The 18,282-nt window shown below is 49.1% G+C and overlaps 2 protein-coding genes across 3 annotated transcripts in view; both read right to left on the bottom strand.

Moving 5' to 3' along the window:
* The window catches only part of LOC115318788, a 162,226-nt gene that overhangs the window by 70,158 nt on the left and 73,786 nt on the right, over window positions 1–18,282 (bottom strand). The gene's annotated exons all lie outside the window — the stretch shown is intronic.
* Window positions 8,782–18,282, bottom strand: part of LOC115330927 (histone-lysine N-methyltransferase PRDM9-like) — a 204,673-nt gene continuing 195,172 nt past the window's right edge. The window contains exons 5-9 of the mRNA XM_042293724.1: window positions 12,183–12,284; window positions 11,968–12,044; window positions 10,988–11,176; window positions 10,208–10,451; window positions 8,782–9,446 (exon numbers count right to left, since the gene is read on the bottom strand). Of these exons, the coding sequence (XP_042149658.1) occupies window positions 8,797–9,446; window positions 10,208–10,451; window positions 10,988–11,176; window positions 11,968–12,044; window positions 12,183–12,284 (1,262 nt within the window). The 3' untranslated portion in view covers window positions 8,782–8,796. The remainder of the gene's footprint in view (window positions 9,447–10,207; window positions 10,452–10,987; window positions 11,177–11,967; window positions 12,045–12,182; window positions 12,285–18,282) is intronic.

The following is an 18,282-nucleotide window of genomic DNA, read 5'->3' on the forward strand; positions in this document are numbered from 1 at the left end:
GAGCATCACCTCGTATGGGAGTGCCCAAACTTCCACGAGGAGAGAACGAAAGCCCTGGACGCGTTAGACCAACAACTCCGCCCCACCTCCTTCGAAGCCTGGTGTCGACCTGAGGGAGAAAGGGACAAGCGCGTCGCGGTCCTGTCCGGCCTGCTCAGTTACCTGAGCGAGACCGGGCTGGACATGCACATATAAGGGGGTCGTTCCCCCACGGCGGGACCACAGCTGTACCGGAGTTATGTAAATCGCCAATGTCCCGCCTAACCAACCATCCTTAAACTTGTCAATAAGTTGACTCCTCTATCCACCAGTGTCAATAAACGTCTTTTCACTCACTCACTCACGCCATCCCATCTGTCTTCTTAGAAAAAGAAGAAAACCACACATTCTCCTACTTACATGAATGAAAACGGCACCATCAGCACCTATGACCAAAATCAGTGTCAAGAAAAAGAAGAAAAAGGAGTTGGGGGTTCTGAGTTGCCATCCCATCTGTCTTCTTAAAAAAAAAAAAGAAAAAGAAGAAAACCACACATTCTCCTACAGACATGAATGAAAACGTAGGGTGCCTAGATGTCTGTCTGTCTCAGGGTGAAGACATCCATTGTTGTCCGGAATGTGCCAACGCGTGACGCTCTCGCGCACTCGGTGCGTGACTTGGGCGGTAAGATGGCGTCTATGCATAAGCCAAAGCTACGCGCTCGAGCTGAGTGACACCGGATTGCGCGCACTTCAAAATGCATAAAAAAACGATTGGGCGGAAAAATGGCTGAGATGTCACCACTCAAGCAAAAGCGCGCGTGTGTATGAAGGCACTCTATGAAAACGGCACCATCAGCACCACCTATGACCAAAATCAGTATCATCAGCACCACCCGAGCTTCGCCCCAATCAACATCATTCACCACCGTAAAGATGCGGTAATACATATATATATATATATATATATATATATATATATATATATATATATATATATACACGGTAAGAAGGTTCAACGGGCCGGTTGGACGTAAAACGAAAGTGGAGGAGATCCAGGAAAGGCCTTTCTTTACTGCACCGACGTTTCAAGCGGGGACCGCTTTTCTTCAGGCTGAATGGTTGTGAAATGTCCTCTTCTTCTTGTTGATGTTCGTGTGGAAGAGGAAGAGTTACTATGAAGGGTATTCAAAATATTCAGAACAGGAGCAAAAAAATTATCGTAAATCTTTGAAATTAGTAATTATAAACCATGTTGATTCAATTCAATAAAACGAAATAAATTGATTTGTAGTATTTGGCACAGTCTTTGTTACAGCTCCTGAGCACAATCACCCCCGAGCAACCGGAGCGCACACAAAAGTGGCAATGAGGATGTGTTCGGGATTAGCACCGCTTCGGGAGCGGAGATCTAGACCACGCAAGGGTGCCGTGGCGGTTTTTTTATGAAGTATTTATGTTATATTTGAATGATGCTTACGTGCCCAAGAATTTAACGCAGCGGAAGGATTACCACGGGACGCACGGTCACGAGGATGTTCACGAGAGGCGTGGAACGAGCTCACGATGGCAGGCGCCTTTGGTGCAACAATGTCATCGACACGCTCGGCTAGTACAGTCCGTGCAAAACCAAAATAATTGTGTGGCCTCGGCCCTACACACAGCGTGGCAGCGAAGTGAGCACGCCTGGACTTGCATTAATACCACAAGCAACCGAATTGAATTTGTGAATGAAAAAAGCCTCCTTCAACTCTCTGTCGTGATCAGAGCTAAATCCAGATTCCAGAAGGATGACACGTATTTTTTCAATGCTATGCTCTTTAAGATGCATGTGTTTTGAGAAGGGGAGCGTGGGTAAGGACTTGATATGAGACTTGTGATTGTTGAAGCGCAACCGAAATGAAGTACTGGTTTGTCCTATATAATCCATGTTACATAGTTTACAGCGTAAAAGATAAATAACGTTACGCGTACCGCAGTTGAGGTTACCAGTGATTTTGAAAGAAAAGCCAGAGTTCGCGCTAGTGACAAGATTGGTGGTTTCGACATATTCACAAATTTCACACCTGGGCGTCTGGCAAGGTCTACAACCAGAAACGTCAGAAGTTCTATTTTTCGAGTGCACCAATATGTCCTTAAGGTTTCTACCTCGTCGATATACCACGCGTGGTGATACCGGAAAAAGGGTGCGTAATTTATCGCTTTGCTGCAAAATACTGTGATGTTTCCTGAGAATATTGTTTAAATTTGGAAGGCGGGCTGAATATGTAACCACCAGGTTGGCGTGCTCGTTTTGTGACATTTTGGGTTGGGGTTGATTGATAACTTGCTCTCGGTCGAGAGCACGTGCTTTTTCAATGGCTTTATCGACAATGGCTGGTGGATAATTCTGCTTGGATAGCACGAGTTTCAGATTGCTGGCGTTGCGTTCGAATTCATCTAAACTGGAGCATATTCTCCGGAATCTGTGAGCTTGAGAAAAGGGAATACTTGTTTTGCAATGTTTAGGGTGGGAGCTCTTGAAGTGCAGGTACTGTTGACGGTCCGTCGACTTCCTGAAGAGTTTTGTTGTAAGAGCATTCCCGCTGATCTCGACTGTTACGTCAAGAAAATCAATGCTCGTTTTAGAATAACTGTGCGAAAACGTAATACTGGGGTGGAGACCGTTGAAATCCCGAATGAAGTCTGTGAGTGCTGACTCCCCGTGTGCCCATACCATAAATATATCATCGATGTATCGCTTATAAACCAGAGGTTGCAGAGAGCGACTAGACAAGAAGCGTGACTCTAAATCGGCCATAAAAAGATTTGCATAGTTAGGGGCCATCTTTGTGCCCATTGCAGTTCCCCGAGTCTGTAGAAAGTGTCGTCCTTCGAATTCAAAGTTGTTGTGTTCTAAAACTAACCTGAGAAGTGTTGCGAGGACGTCGTTGTTGACACGAATTGTTGGAGGGTCGTTGTTATACGCCTTGATTACTGCTTCGATGCCATCCTGGTGAGGGATGTTTGTATATAAGGACGCAACATCCATGGTGACCAGGATTGCGTCAGTAGGAATTACAAGTTCTGTTATTTCTCGAAGAAAGTGATTTGTGTCCTTTATGTATGATGGCATCATACATAAGCATCATTCAAATATGACATAAATACTTCATAAAAAACCGCCACGGCACCCTTGCGTGGTCTAGATCTCCGCTCCCGAAGCGGTGCTAATCCCGAACACATCCTCATTGCTACGTTTGTGTGCGCTCCGGTTGCTCGGGGGTGATTGTGCTCAGGAGCTGTAACAAAGACTGTGCCAAATACTACAAATCAATTTATTTCGTTTTATTGAATTGGATTAACATTGTTTATAATTACTAATTTCAAAGATTTACGATAATTTTTTTGCTCCTGTTCTGAATATTTTGAATACCCTTCATAGTAACTCTTCCTCTTCCACACGAACATCAACAAGAAGAAGAGGACATTTCACAACCATTCACCCTGAAGAAAACGCGGTCCCCGCTTGAAACGTCGGTGCAGTAAAGAAAGGCCTTTCCTGGATCTCCTCCACTTTCGCTTTACGTCCAACCGGCCCGTTGAACCTTCTTACCGTGCATGACCACGACGGCTGCCGGAATAAGATCCATGGATCGGCCTTCGGTAAATCTTCCTCCCTACGCCTTCTCCGCTGCGATCATTGGAGACTCTCAGACGAAATACTTGTTTCATCATTTCGACCCCCCTTGCCGGCGACTCGCCGGGGTTCATTTCCTGTCGTGGTGCTCGCATCGCGGACGTTCCCAGCCTAATAGTCAAGTTGCCGCAAGGAATAACCAGACTGATACTTCATGTCGGAAGTAATGACATTGTCCGGAATGGTGCGGCTCGTGTGTGCAGGGACTACGTTTGGATGATACGGCAACTACAACGAAGTCGCCCTGAACTGCGAAGCATTCACGTGAGCCTCGTGCTTCCTCGCCACACCAATCGCCGCAGGGCAACATGAATAGAAGCTTCGTTCGCCGCTTTAACTACGAAGCTCGTAACTTCAACCAGGAGATGAAGAGACTATGCTATGGAGATCTCGCGAGAGTGTACTTCATAGACCACGGTTTTCACCAACTTCCGCCATGGCGGTTTCTTGCGGCCGATGGGGTTCACACTAGTTTTGAAGGCGTCGCACTGCTGTCGGAGCACTTCAAGGCTGTGCTTGGATATGGCAGAACCAACCGGACCTCTCACTGGCTTGACAGGTTTCCAAATGCTGCTTCGCCTAGCTCGAGAAGTCACTTCAATCCATCTGGTTCTCCCCCAGCAACGCAAACAAGCCCTGGAGCTCTTCAGGCACAGCCCGCTGGTCTTGTGTCTGCGGCCGTGAGGGCTACAACTCTTCGAAGAAGCCCTGACGCTCTGCGGGCACAATGCATATTACCCGAATCTTCATCTACCAGTGCCTCGGCCGCGCGAAGGAACCCCGACGATCCGGCTCCAAGTATCCCGGAGCCTGGTCCCCGGACACCGGCCAGGGTAATCGAGTCTAAGCCCATGAGTGCTCCAGCGCAGAGCCCTCTTCCTTCCACTCCGCGGGCTCCTTCGGGTCCATGCGTTGCCCTATCTTCGGAAGAATTTCCCAGCCTGCCTCCATCTTCATCCCAGCCTAAGTCGGGAATCCCCTCTGCTCCGACAACTGACCCGACGCCCCGTCACCCCTACAATCTGCGGAGTTCGTTCTGACTCACTGGGACAACAGGTACTATCACCCCCGAGCAACATCATTCAAGATGTTTTATGGAGGCACGCAAAATTATAGATAAGAGAATACGATTTCACCTTCATGCTCAAACACTCCGTAGGTATCTTAATTGTGGCACCGCGCCTAGGGGACTAAGCTTACATTTGACTCCTTCCATGAATACCCTTAACGAAGGAGAAATGAATGAGTGGAATAACGTCTTAAAAAGAGCATCTCTGGATTTAGTTAATGTTATTGTCAAACATAGTGAACGACGCGCCGGTGACCTTGCCGTCACAGAGTATAGTGACAAGTCCAGCAAATTATTATCTCACACCGAGAAAAACGCGCTTGAAGAATACGAGCGAAAAAGACTAAATGAAATTAACGTAACAAAAAATAAAAAGTTGGCACGCGACAATGTGGAAGGATTATCGGCTGCTCCTTCTAACACTGTCACTCGCCGTACGGACATGATCCATATCTCAGATGACCATACTAACATTCAACTCCGTTCACAACTCACTACCTCGAACCAACCACAACGATGCACACACGTTGCACCTACTGAGTGCTCATCTACCGGAGGAATGATCATCCAATCGCTGAATATTATAAACTTGTCCAGTGTTATTCTATCCGCCACAGAACTCTCATTGTGTTCCAGAGGCCTCAGCTTCTGCCCCACGTCAGGAGAATACCATGAATTCCAAATATATAAGGACCTCGATAACTTCGCAAGAAACCTGAGACTCGGAGAGTATTTCCACGATCATCCGCAAGACACCAGAGAGCGCATTCCTAATACTTCGAATAAGTCATGGACTCCAAAAGAGCAACGCGACAAGTACCTTGATTTGTACATCGAATCGGTACAGCGTGATGTGATCAGAAACTATCAACAACGAAAATGTCTACGTCACAATCTCACTCCTGCTGAACGCATCGCTATGCGTGAACTCAGCTCAAGAGATGATATTATTATTAAACCTGCTGACAAAGGAGGAGCCATAGTTTTTATGAATAAGCAAGACTATCTAGATGAAGGATTTCGCCAGCTAATGAACCAACAATTTTACAAAGAACTTCAAGCAGATCCGACCAAAAAATTCACTAAACTAATAACGGACACTTTGGACTTAATGCTGGATAATGGAGACATTTCGGAGGAGATGCATAAAGCAATGAAGCCGGCCTATCCAAAGGCTGGCCGCTTTTACACATTACCTAAAATTCACAAACAAGGAAATCCAGGACGACCAATTGTATCCGGAATAGACACGGTGACAGAGAGAATTTCTAGCTTTGTCAATTTCCTTATTATGAACCTTCCCCCTACGATGCCATCATACATAAAGGACACAAATCACTTTCTTCGAGAAATAACAGAACTTGTAATTCCTACTGACGCAATCCTGGTCACCATGGATGTTGCGTCCTTATATACAAACATCCCTCACCAGGATGGCATCGAAGCAGTAATCAAGGCGTATAACAACGACCCTCCAACAATTCGTGTCAACAACGACGTCCTCGCAACACTTCTCAGGTTAGTTTTAGAACACAACAACTTTGAATTCGAAGGACGACACTTTCTACAGACTCGGGGAACTGCAATGGGCACAAAGATGGCCCCTTACTATGCAAATCTTTTTATGGCCGATTTAGAGTCACGCTTCTTGTCTAGTCGCTCTCTGCAACCTCTGGTTTATAAGCGATACATCGATGATATATTTATGGTATGGGCACACGGGGAGTCGGCACTCACAGACTTCATTCGGGATTTCAACGGTCTCCACCCCAGTATTACGTTTTCGCACAGTTATTCTAAAACGAGCATTGATTTTCTTGACGTAACAGTCGAGATCAGCGGGAATGCTCTTACAACAAAACTCTTCAGGAAGTCGACGGACCGTCAACAGTACCTGCACTTCAAGAGCTCCCACCCTAAACATTGCAAAACAAGTATTCCCTTTTCTCAAGCTCACAGATTCCGGAGAATATGCTCCAGTTTAGATGAATTCGAACGCAACGCCAGCAATCTGAAACTCGTGCTATCCAAGCAGAATTATCCACCAGCCATTGTCGATAAAGCCATTGAAAAAGCACGTGCTCTCGACCGAGAGCAAGTTATCAATAAACCCCAACCCAAAATGTCACAAAACGAGCACGCCAACCTGGTGGTTACATATTCAGCCCGCCTTCCAAATTTAAACAATATTCTCAGGAAACATCACAGTATTTTGCAGCAAAGCGATAAATTACGCACCCTTTTTCCGGTATCACCACGCGTGGTATATCGACGAGGTAGAAACCTTAAGGACATATTGGTGCACTCGAAAAATAGAACTTCTGACGTTTCTGGTTGTAGACCTTGCCAGACGCCCAGGTGTGAAATTTGTGAATATGTCGAAACCACCAATCTTGTCACTAGCGCGAACTCTGGCTTTTCTTTCAAAATCACTGGTAACCTCAACTGCGGTACGCGTAACGTTATTTATCTTTTACGCTGTAAACTATGTAACATGGATTATATAGGACAAACCAGTACTTCATTTCGGTTGCGCTTCAACAATCACAAGTCTCATATCAAGTCCTTACCCACGCTCCCCTTCTCAAAACACATGCATCTTAAAGAGCATAGCATTGAAAAAATACGTGTCATCCTTCTGGAATCTGGATTTAGCTCTGATCACGACAGAGAGTTGAAGGAGGCTTTTTTCATTCACAAATTCAATTCGGTTGCTTGTGGTATTAATGCAAGTCCAGGCGTGCTCACTTGGCTGCCACGCTGTGTGTAGGGCCGAGGCCACACAATTATTTTGGTTTTGCACGGACGGTACTAGCCGAGCGTGTCGATGACATTGTTGCACCAAAGGCGCCTTCCATCGTGAGCTCGTTCCACGCCTCTCGTGAACATCCTCGTGAGCGTGCGTCCCGTGGTAATCCTTCCGCTGTGTTAAATTCTTGGGCGCGTAAGCATCATTCAGATATGACATAAATACTTCATAAAAAACCGCCACGGCACCCTTGTACTGTCTAGATCTCCGCCCTCGAAGCGGTGTTAATCCCGAACACATCCTCATTGCTACTTTTGTGTGCGCTCCGGTTGCTCGGGGGTGCTCAGGAGCTGTAACAAAGACTGTGCCAAATACTACAAATCAATTTATTTCGTTTTATTGAATTGAATCAACATTGTTTATAATTACTAATTTCAAAGATTTACGATAATTTTTTTGCTCCTGTTCTGAATATTTTTAATACCCTTCATAGTAACTCTTCCTCTTCCACACGAACATCAACAAGAAGAAGAGGACATTTCACAACATTCACCCTGAAGAAAAGCGGTCCCCGCTTGAAACGTCGGTGCAGTAAAGAAAGGCCTTTCCTGGATCTCCTCCACTTTCGTTATATATATATATATATATATATTTGCTTTAAGCCTTTCTCGGGGCAGGTTTGGGGCAATTGTTAACAAAAATGGCATTTTGGCGCAAGATGTAGCAGACTTCCCTTTATGGAGCAATCTGGCGCAAGTGACGCAGCATTTTCATCCTTGCATACCTCATGACCAAACGCCAGGCGGGTTCGGACGCGAGCAAACTCTTTCTTAGAACTCGCGAGGCGAGTCAGACCGCCGTCCCTGATGTGGACAGCGCCGACGATCATTCCGCCAGACGTGGTCTAACGTTGCCCATCCAACCACCGCACTCTCCGATAGTCGTCCCCGCCCGAAACGCACGTTCCGGTTCTCTCAGCTAAAAACGCGCGTTTTCAGCCTCGCATCGCAAAGTATACGGCCGACTTTCGAAGTCGCCCACCACCGCGGGAACTGTTCGTCAACGCTTTCGTAGACCAGCCAAGTCCCTCTCGTGCTTATGGCCCACAGCACAGCCTTCGTCGACCCTTACACCCACGGTTCGGGAAAGTCACTCTTTTGGACGATACGCTCGTGGGGAACAGTAAGCCAAGGCCAATTCTATGTACAATGTATTTATTAAAAAGCAAAAGAAGAACTCGCCGGTGTCACCCTTGTCTTCGGGTTTTCCAGTGTCGTTATTAACCGGTGCCCCTCCCCCCTCCCCCATCACGGAGTCCATCTACCGCTCTTGGTCGTCGGAGGAGTGCTGCCTCCTCATGTGGCTTCTGAGTTCGCATGGGAGCACGAATCCTCTGCCGCAGTCCCCGCACTTGTGGGGATACTCTTTCGAGTGCACCCGAATCACGTGGCTCTTCAAGTAGCTTAAATCAGAGGTCCTGTAGGAGCACAGGTGGCAGGCATAGGGCTTCTCGCCGGAGTGGGTTCGCCTGTGCCTTGCGAGGTGACATCTCGTAACGAAACCGCTGCCACACCCTGGGCAGACGTGGGGCCGCTCTCCGCTGTGCGTCCTCTCGTGCGTCCTCAAGTCTGCCAGCAGGGAGAACTTCTGCCCGCACTCGGCGCACTCGTGAGGACGCTCGCCCGTGTGCACATTCTGGTGCGTGGTCAAGTGGCCTTGCCTCGTGAAAGCCTTGCCGCAGGTGCCGCACTCGAAGGGCCTCTCTCCCGTGTGGGTGCGCTCGTGTCTGACTACGTTGCGTTTATCATCGCTGGAGTAGGGACAGTGACCGCATCGGTGCCTGCCCTCTCTCCTCCCGTGCATCTTCTTCCGGTGTCCCTGGAGGTGCTTGAGGGAAGCGAAGACGCTGTCGCAGTCCCCGCACGCGAAGCTCTCCGCTGGCCCCTCGACGGACGGTGCATCTTCTTGGCCTGCACATGGACGAGCAAGACCGGGGGGTGCACAGTGTTAAGTGGGAACAGTATACCGTAACATCCCGAGAGATGCCCCTCCCCCGAAAGGTAACCCGCCCCCCATTTTCGGATCGATTTGTTATCTTCCTTTAAAACACCAAAAGACAGCCTACTCTTAGTAATCGTGGTGTTCGCATCAAGGATGATCTTGGCGTAAATGCGTCCGGTTAGCTAAGGCGGGATATATAATACCCGTACCACGCGGGCAACTCGAATGCCATTTACAACGAATGACATTTGAACGATCGGACAATCGGCGCGCGAAGCTCCGAGCGTGGCGCATTCCACGCGTGACAGATCGCGAGCCGATTCGTTGATCACACGAATGTCATTCGTTGTAAATGGCATTCGAGTTGCCCGTGTGGCACGGGTATATAAGCGAACATTCCTGACTAGGAAGTACAGTAATCTTTGCTTCATTGCCACCTCACCGTGATAACATGTTTGAGAGACACATTATCTAAAATAATTTTTTTTGTTTTCAACTTTTCTCGACTGCAAACCGAAAGGTAGCCCATTCCTAATTTTCGTACAATTTTCTTTTAATTTTGGATGGGCTATCTCTCTGGATATTATAGTAACTTCATATTTCAAGGAAAAAAAAAAGTATTTTTATGTATCGCGGTTCCATAACTAACAGTGCACTCCTGCCAATTTTTATCGCAATGACAAACTTCGAAACTCAGCTTATCCTTGCCCATCTGATGTCCCCCACTCACGCTTCTTCTGGGCTCCGTCCTTGCCTTCGACAAGTCCTAGCTCGGCGCCAAACTCGTCCCCGTACCAGACGAGCAGCTCGGTCCCCGGCGCTATCTTGGCCCTTGTCTGGTAGTAGACGCCTCCCCTGTGCTGGAAGGCCACGGGGTTCTGGCTGCTCTCGCTGGGGGCGCAGTTGACGTAGCGCATCCAGTTGGACTCCGACAGGGGCCGGGCGTCCACCAGGTAGCCGCACCGGCCACGCACCTGGATCCGGGCAAGTGCACGCGGTGACGCATCAGTTTTGCACCCGCCTCAAACATTTCTAGGAGATTGTTTTGGCAACTAAATCAGATTATCATTGATTTAGTGTTTACTTGGGGATACATTTCTTGAACTTCGAGTTCTTATGCTATAACTGAGGTACTGACGAGAACAAAGAAACCTACTTGTAACTTCCGTAATTTTGGATGCGCTCATCTGGGAATGGGTATCTCTGAATTGTCGGCTTTTCGTGCTATCTGTGCGAGTGCAACCTGAAGGTGATGCGTGCTGCTTGTACCTTGTTGCTAGTAAAAAAGTATTTTTAGGTTGCCGCACCGCCAGAGCACAAAGTATTAGCGTGTTTTCTAGCGCTCTAGACGTGTTCCTGTAACACCCTTAGGATGTTATCCTTGAGACCAGTTACACCCATAAGTGTGTATGGTATTCCATAGTGTGTACCCCGACAATTCCATCCTCCCTTTCAGGTTCAGACCCTTCGAGTTCACGCATGCTCACGCAGCCCACAGGGAGCACTGCACCTTCCAGGTGTATCCGTTGCCCCCGCCGGAGCCGGTGAAGCGCACGCCTTCGTAGGGCCCGTAGCACAGCCTGGCAGGGAGGGGCCTGAGGGTGAAGACCCCCTTCCCGGCCCCCTTGATGCAGGACCGGGCCAGCGTCAGACCCTCGGGCAGGGTCTTGTTCGCGCGCTGGGGGTCCCCCGGGGGAACCTGAATTAATCAGAGGGGACGGATATGACGTTGTAACGAATATATAAACAGAGCTCACGTACTTTAAGGACTTTATCAGCGAGGATGACAAAAACGAACGTGTATTTGTTTGTACTATTACTTATTTTCGAACGGGGCGACAAAACTTCGGTTTCAGTTGTGATTTTGTAAATCTAACAGAAAATATGTACTAAAACAAAATCTGTAAGCATTTCGGGCTGTGATTGCAAACCCGTGATATGTATAGGACGCTCGAGGATCGGATACTTCCTGACACATCCAGGTACGCTAAAACTAGGAGACCTGCAGGCGGGAATACCACTTTTAGTATGGTTCACTTCAATGACACTGACAAAATATTATGGTAGCAGATAATTAGACTTTTTTATGGTTTCCATCGAGGGTTTTCTGGATATCCTCCGATGTAATCACTAAAATATAGACGCTCGATTCTTGAAGTGTATTGTCTCCAATGTACACTCTGGATAACGACTTAATAGTATAGTACACCAGAGTTCGCAGATTCTTATCATTGGATGTCCAGTCTGGTGCTGGAGCAACCGAAACCCGCGTGTATACTTTCCCGGGTAGCACGCGGAATTCGAGGGAGATTATCGACGTACACAGGTAACGTTACCTGTGTACTCGATCACGCAATGAAGTCCCTCTTGTCCCAACACAGATTCCTTCCACCGTCTCTTCGCAGCTTCCCCGCCCTCCTGCCATTTCAAAAGCTCACAATGCCTCCTCGACGCGCGCCAGACACCGAGGAAGTCGTAGAAATTTCTCACCGGGGTGTCCTTGACGAACTCGAGCGGTCCGTGGACGGGACAGTCGCCGTGCCGGTCTTCGCCGCACTCCAGGCAGTCTGCACAACGGACAACAGTGAACAACCCACTTCTGTAGCTCCATTATATTGAATTAAGTTTTCAAGTTAGCATGCGGTGTCACTGAGGGAAGGGAGCACGTCTCTTGTCCGAGTAGTTTCCGACTTCTGGACACTCACAGAAGAACTCGTCCTCGGAGGGAACTTCGCACTCGGCGTAGTTGACGGACTTGCGGCTCCGCTTCGGGTACCGCGTCTGGCTCGAGGTGCCCTCTCCGGGATCTGCGCACGTCACCGGACGAAGAAAAGTCACCCCTTACCAAATGAACCGTTCATCCGATGCCCTGATGCCTTAGGTCCAGTGGCGTCACTAGGGTCAGCGGCACTCGGGGCGGTCCGCCTCCCCCTCCCCCCATGAATTTCTGAATTCCGATATGACACTTGCCCCAAACAAGCTTGTGCATCGAACAATAAATCATGCACGCCGCATAACCCGTGGATTCTGGGTTTATACGCCCACCCCTGCCCGTTTTGATCTGGATGATCATCGGTCCTGCAGGCGGTCGTCTATCACTAAGGCCCGATGCACGCGTCAAAGATCCCGACCTAGCAGTGCTATCGAACTCGGTAAATTTGTCACCTACAGAGGACATACCAGTCGCACCATTGGGGGTAACTAACTTCACGCTGCCTAAAAATACACACAGCGCTCTCCCATGGCTTCCACCTTGCAATGCCTCGTCAGGTTGGTTTCCTCAAATCTTGTAATAATGGTAACTTAACATCCAGGGAAATTGGCACTTCCCGTCATTGACGAAGAAGCGATGACAATAACGGTGACGATATTCATAGTGAATACTCCCGTGTTAGGCAGTAAACGGGTCCCCGTACCGTATTCCTCCTCCCGCTTCTCCTGCGCAGCGGAGAGCGGCTTCACGCAGGACCTCGAAGCCAGGCGGGAACTTCCTCGCTGCAGGGGCGTCGCTGCTCCCGCCACGGCGCTCTGAAAGGGCGGAGCACGTGACGTCGGACATGACGTCAACTGACGTCATAGTCATGGATTTTGCATGATCAGTCGCGGCTGTGCAGTGCACGTATGACGGAATAGTAAATGCATTCAGCGCAGTGATATGGGATGCTTTACCACGCCCTATTACTTCAGCATGTAGAAGTATGCGGTTGAAAAGTGTAGCCTCACTGTTTTTGTATTCTTTTTTTAGATTGGAGATTGGATAGTTGAAACTAAAGTAGGTGTGCAGGTCAGCTGGTTAAATACTGACACGCTAACCCATGAGCGGGGGAAAACCAGGACGGACAACACAAAGCTGGAGCTTTGTTTTGTCCGTCCCGTTTTTTCCTCCGGTCCTGACCGTGGTCGTGAGTTAATTGTTGAAATAAAAGCTTTGTCTAGGTGGCGCAACAGCCGCCGCCCGATTAAAAGGTTTCAGCCACAATCGTCCACCCATTCACCCAACTGACTGATACAGAGAACGTGTCGCCAAAGCGGACATTAAACTTGCGTGGCGCAAGGCTGTAAGACTAAAGTTTCTGCGTCATCGAAATGAGGCCAAAGCGGCACAGCTTCGGCCGAACGCTACGGCAGCACTTCCGACCGATACACCTGCCCTGCGTTGGCCTCCATTCGGTGACGTCATGATACCAACCTTGGGGGGCCTGTTCTCCTTCCCGGATGATCCTGCGGCGGCAGTGGTCGAGGCCTCTGTAAGACGAATCGAACACATTTCGTCTGATTATGCGGATAACGCTGAAATCTTCGGCGTTTACAAAAGAGAAGCGAGATGCGTGGAACTCGTCTAAAAAAAAAAAAAAAAGTGTTTCGGTCCTTTTTTTTTTTAGAGCGCAGCTCTTAGGCGCCCGTTTCCGGCTTGGGCGGCGACGCCAGGTCACGTGACCCCTCCCAAGGTCCCCCCAAGGTCACGTGACCCCCAGGTCACGTGACCCCCCAAGGTCACGTGGCCCCCCTCCCCGAGGTCACGTGACCCCCCTTCCCCCTCCCGAAGTCACGTGACACCCCCCGCCCCCCCGAGGTCACGTGACACCCCCCGCCCCCCCGACGTCACGTGACCCCCTCCCCCCGACGTCAGGTGACCCCCCGGAGCATATTAAAGAATGAGGGGAGAAGGAGGAGAAGGAGGAGTCTACCCTCCCCTCAGTACCCTTCACTCCTCCTCCTCAAGAGCTGCGCTCCGATTCGGCGTTACAGGGAGTTGTAAACGGCTTTCACTTTTTTGTATTTTTTGTCTTTTGAGTGTTCATCTGCGTATCTAATTTACAAGTTATAAGTATAGGGTTCCGAGTTTTTAGATATATCCGAAAAACTCTTAAAAAAAACGCTAGGCTGAAAAATTTTGGTTACCTCGGATTTATGCGAAAAAATGATTACATAGTTCTGAGGGCAAATAAAAAAAATCGATTGTATTTGAAAGGAATCTTGGTAGGAGGGAGTACAGAATTATCAAACTCCGAATCTCGGAGAATTGGGAATATAGCAAGCATAGATTTCGAAAAACCACGATTTTTTTGGCAAAAAATAAACCCCGAAAAACACTATTTGAAATTTACTATAGTCGGTTACAAGTCAAGAAGGTAGGAGAAGCTCCTCCCACAAGCGTGATGCGCCCGTTTCAAATCTCTCCGCAGTCGAAAGAAGAGTTCACTGGAAACGCTCCTTGTTCCGCTTCAATGGATTCCCACTTGTCTCCGATCCCACTTTTAAAGAAAGCGACCTTTGTATTCATCGGAGAGAGAACCGAGCCCCTGAAAGCAGCCTTTGTATCCATCGGGGGGGAAGCTAATCCCCGAAAGTCGTATTTGTTTCCGTCGGTGGGGGAGAACTGTAATCTCCCTCTCGTGGCTTCCACAATGCTAAGTCGAAGTCGAAAGATAAAGCAAATATGTACAGAAAGGCAAGACCCTCCTCGCGCGTTGGCCGCGACGTCACGGAAACGGTGGGACGCTATTGGATGCGGAGGTGGCGGAGGGATATCCGATTCCCTTTGAGGGGCATTTGCCGCTACCTTCTTAACCTGTAACTGACTATAAGAATAAACTTCGAAAACATGGGACCGCTGACGAGGCTTCGAAGCGACGAGCATGTTGAAATGATTTTTCATGAATGCTTGAAATGTCGTACATCCCCCCAAAAAATTATGTGCTCCTTTTTTTTCTTTTTTTTTTTTTTTTCTTTTTTGATACAGCTATTTTTGTGTGTTTTTCGACCCGTTCCTGATATTTCCGCCTGACATTTCCCTTTTTTTCGAACTTACGCTTTCTCCCTGCCGATCCAGGTCTTGATGAGGGCTTCGGCTTGATGAAGTCGGGCACCGGTGGAGTGCAGCCTGTGGAAGAACCTCATTCAAGTTCATCACACTGCCATCGTCTCTTCGAGTGCAAGGGGAATCTAAGGCAGCGACTGAACTCGGCAATCCTTTGTTGCCAGTTTCATGGAGCCCAGACATTTGATACAAATACATCTTCAGTCAGGGAATTCTGCGCCATTTGGGCCAAATTGGGCGATGAGAGGAAGTCTGCTACATTTTGCGCCACAATGACATTTTCGCTAAGACTTGCGCCGCACTTGCGCTGAGGTGGGAAATTCAAAAGAAAAGAATATATTATTATTGGTGGGCCACGATATTCAAAGACGCGAGAGGAAAGGTAAGTGGTACAAATATATATGTAGGAATAACAAAGGAGATACAGGGGAGCTGGTGAACTTTCAACATGTTGAGCACCTAAGACTTGGAACAAAAAGTGCAGGACACACCCGCCCAATTTTTTTTTTTTTTCAGACTCGGGTTTACAAAATTGTTGGGCAGGCTCTTTATGCCTTTCATTTTATTTTTTTCAATCTTAACAAATTTGTTAAAAAATAAAGCGATTACTACAATTACGCAATTTGGGCAGGTGAGTTGTACGGACAGTGGGCATAGGATAGGAGGCTAATAGTAACGATCAGTCGGCTAATTGGGCAGAATGTGTTAATTGACATTTTCATTGGTGAACATAGACATATGGTTCCAATTGGAAACTTGCTGAGCGTCATTGAAAACTACGACATCAGTGATTTGTAGAAAGACCTCAAACGTGTGAGAAGCTCAGTGGTGCTCTAAAGTTACCGCTCGTGCAGCAGGTAGAGGGCTGGGGCTTTGTGATAAGAGACGGAAAAATCGCGAGGGCGCATTATCGCACAGGTAGCCTTGCTCTGCTGCACGACTGGTAGCTTTAGCGCACGCTTCTCACTCACTCAGTCTTTTTTTTTTAGATCGCAGCTCTTAAGCTCCCGTTTCCGGCTTGAGCGGCGTCGGCGTCGGCGTAACCACGCGGTGCGTTATGGGACGCGTGACGTCACTGGTGACGTCATCGGTGACGTCGTCGTCACTGGTGACGTCATCGGCATCGCCATCGTCACGTGACCTCATAGGGTCACGTTACCCCCGTGAGGTCACGCGAACCCGGTGACGTCACGTGACTCCCGTGAGGTCACGTGACCCTCGTGAGACGACGGCGACGCCGCTCGGAGGAAGGAGCAGCAGACAGGATGAGGAGGTGAGGAAGAGGGAGGAGGGATATACTTTCTTTTCAGTACCCTTTTCCTCCTCCTCCTCAAGAGCTGCGCTCTTATCCGGCGTTACAGGGAGTCGTAAAGAGCTTTCATTTTTCAGTTAGTGATTTAGTTGTTTTCGATGACGCTCAGCAAGTTTCTAATTCAAACCATACGGATAGATTCCCTAATTAAAAATGAAAGCCGTGTACAACTCCCTGTGACGCCGAATTAGAGCGCAGCTCTTGAGGAGGAGGAGGGGAGGGTACTGAGGGTCACGTGTTCTCGGGGGGGAGTGGTCACGGACCTCGGGGGGGGGGGTCACATGACCTCGGGGTGTGGTCACGTGACCTCAGGGGGGGGGGTCACGTGACCCCCTCCCCGAGGTCACCAAAGGTCCTCCGAGGTCCTCCCGAAGGAACCCGAGGTCCTCCCGAAGGAACCCAAGGTCCTCCCGAAGGACCTCGGGTTCCTTCGGGAGGACCTCGGGTTCCTTCGGGGAAATGTACTCATAATGCACCGCGCGGTTACGCCGACGGTGACGGCGACGCCGACGCCGCTCAGGCCGGAAACGGGCGCCTAAGAGCTGTGCTCTAAAAGTTATGACAAAATTTTACTTAATGATTCAAATGATTGTTACGATTAGCCCCCTAAACTATGTCCTCCAGGCCTTATTATTCACCTGAACAAACCGCATAAGTGTAGTTTTCACGGCTTCTTTCTAAAAATTTAATGAGGATAAAAAAATGAAAGACGTTTTCGACACCCTGTAAAGCGCGAGACACATGCGGGATAAAAATCCATCCGATCCGACGTCCGATCCAGCAATACGACTGCCTGATCCGAAAACTTTGGTCGCTTCAGACGTCGGATCGGCGATCCGGCGTGCGTCCAGCATGCCAGATAGTTTCGCACGGCGGACGGAGTGTCGCAAGCGTCCAGCCAATAGGGAGTTTTAGTAGACCGTGTTTCCCGCTCCGCTAGCCCTCCGCTACGAAGAAACCGCCACTGCGCCTGCGCGCCGATGGCCTTGGCTGTAGAGTTCCGGGTAGTGGAGGGGTTTAGCGGAGCGGGAAACACGGTCTACTAAAACTCGCTAATGACAGCGCAGCTAGCGCGAACGTCATGATGACGTACTGGGTTTGGCGGGACGAACACGATAGCAGGACGGGCGAGGGGAAGCCGGACGCGTGAATCCCGCTGACCCATTCGAGAAAGATGACCCCAGCAAAGAATGCACGCGCTAGCGAGAACGAGCTCGTAATTTCGCTCCTGCGAGCTAACCGTCAATCTGGGACCAGAGATTTCCTGGGCGGCGCCGAAAGGATCGTCGCGTCGCATTCAAGGTCGGAAGCACGTGTTTCAAACTGTTGCGTGCGACAATTCGGAGCGGCGTAGGGACTGTCGGGTCGGAAGATTGTGCCGTCCATGTGTCTCGCGCTTAACACCGAATTAGAGCGCAGCTCTTGAGGAAGAGGAGGAAAGGGTACTGAGGAAAGGGTATACCTTTCCTCCTCATCCTCCCTGCTACTCCTCCTCCCCTCCTCTTGTTCGTCCTCCTCCTAACATCCTTCAAGCTACTCCCCTTATCTCATCCTCCTCCCCCTCTCCTTCTTCTCATCCCTCCTCCTCCCATCATCCCTTCTCTGCCCTCCTCCTCCCTCTCCCCGCGCGTTGCACCACGGGAAATGTCCCATGATGCACCGCGCGGGACCC

Source organism: Ixodes scapularis, unplaced genomic scaffold (assembly GCF_016920785.2).
Source record: "Ixodes scapularis isolate PalLabHiFi unplaced genomic scaffold, ASM1692078v2 PGA_scaffold4__175_contigs__length_147842914, whole genome shotgun sequence".
Taxonomy (NCBI): Eukaryota; Metazoa; Arthropoda; class Arachnida; order Ixodida; family Ixodidae; genus Ixodes; species Ixodes scapularis.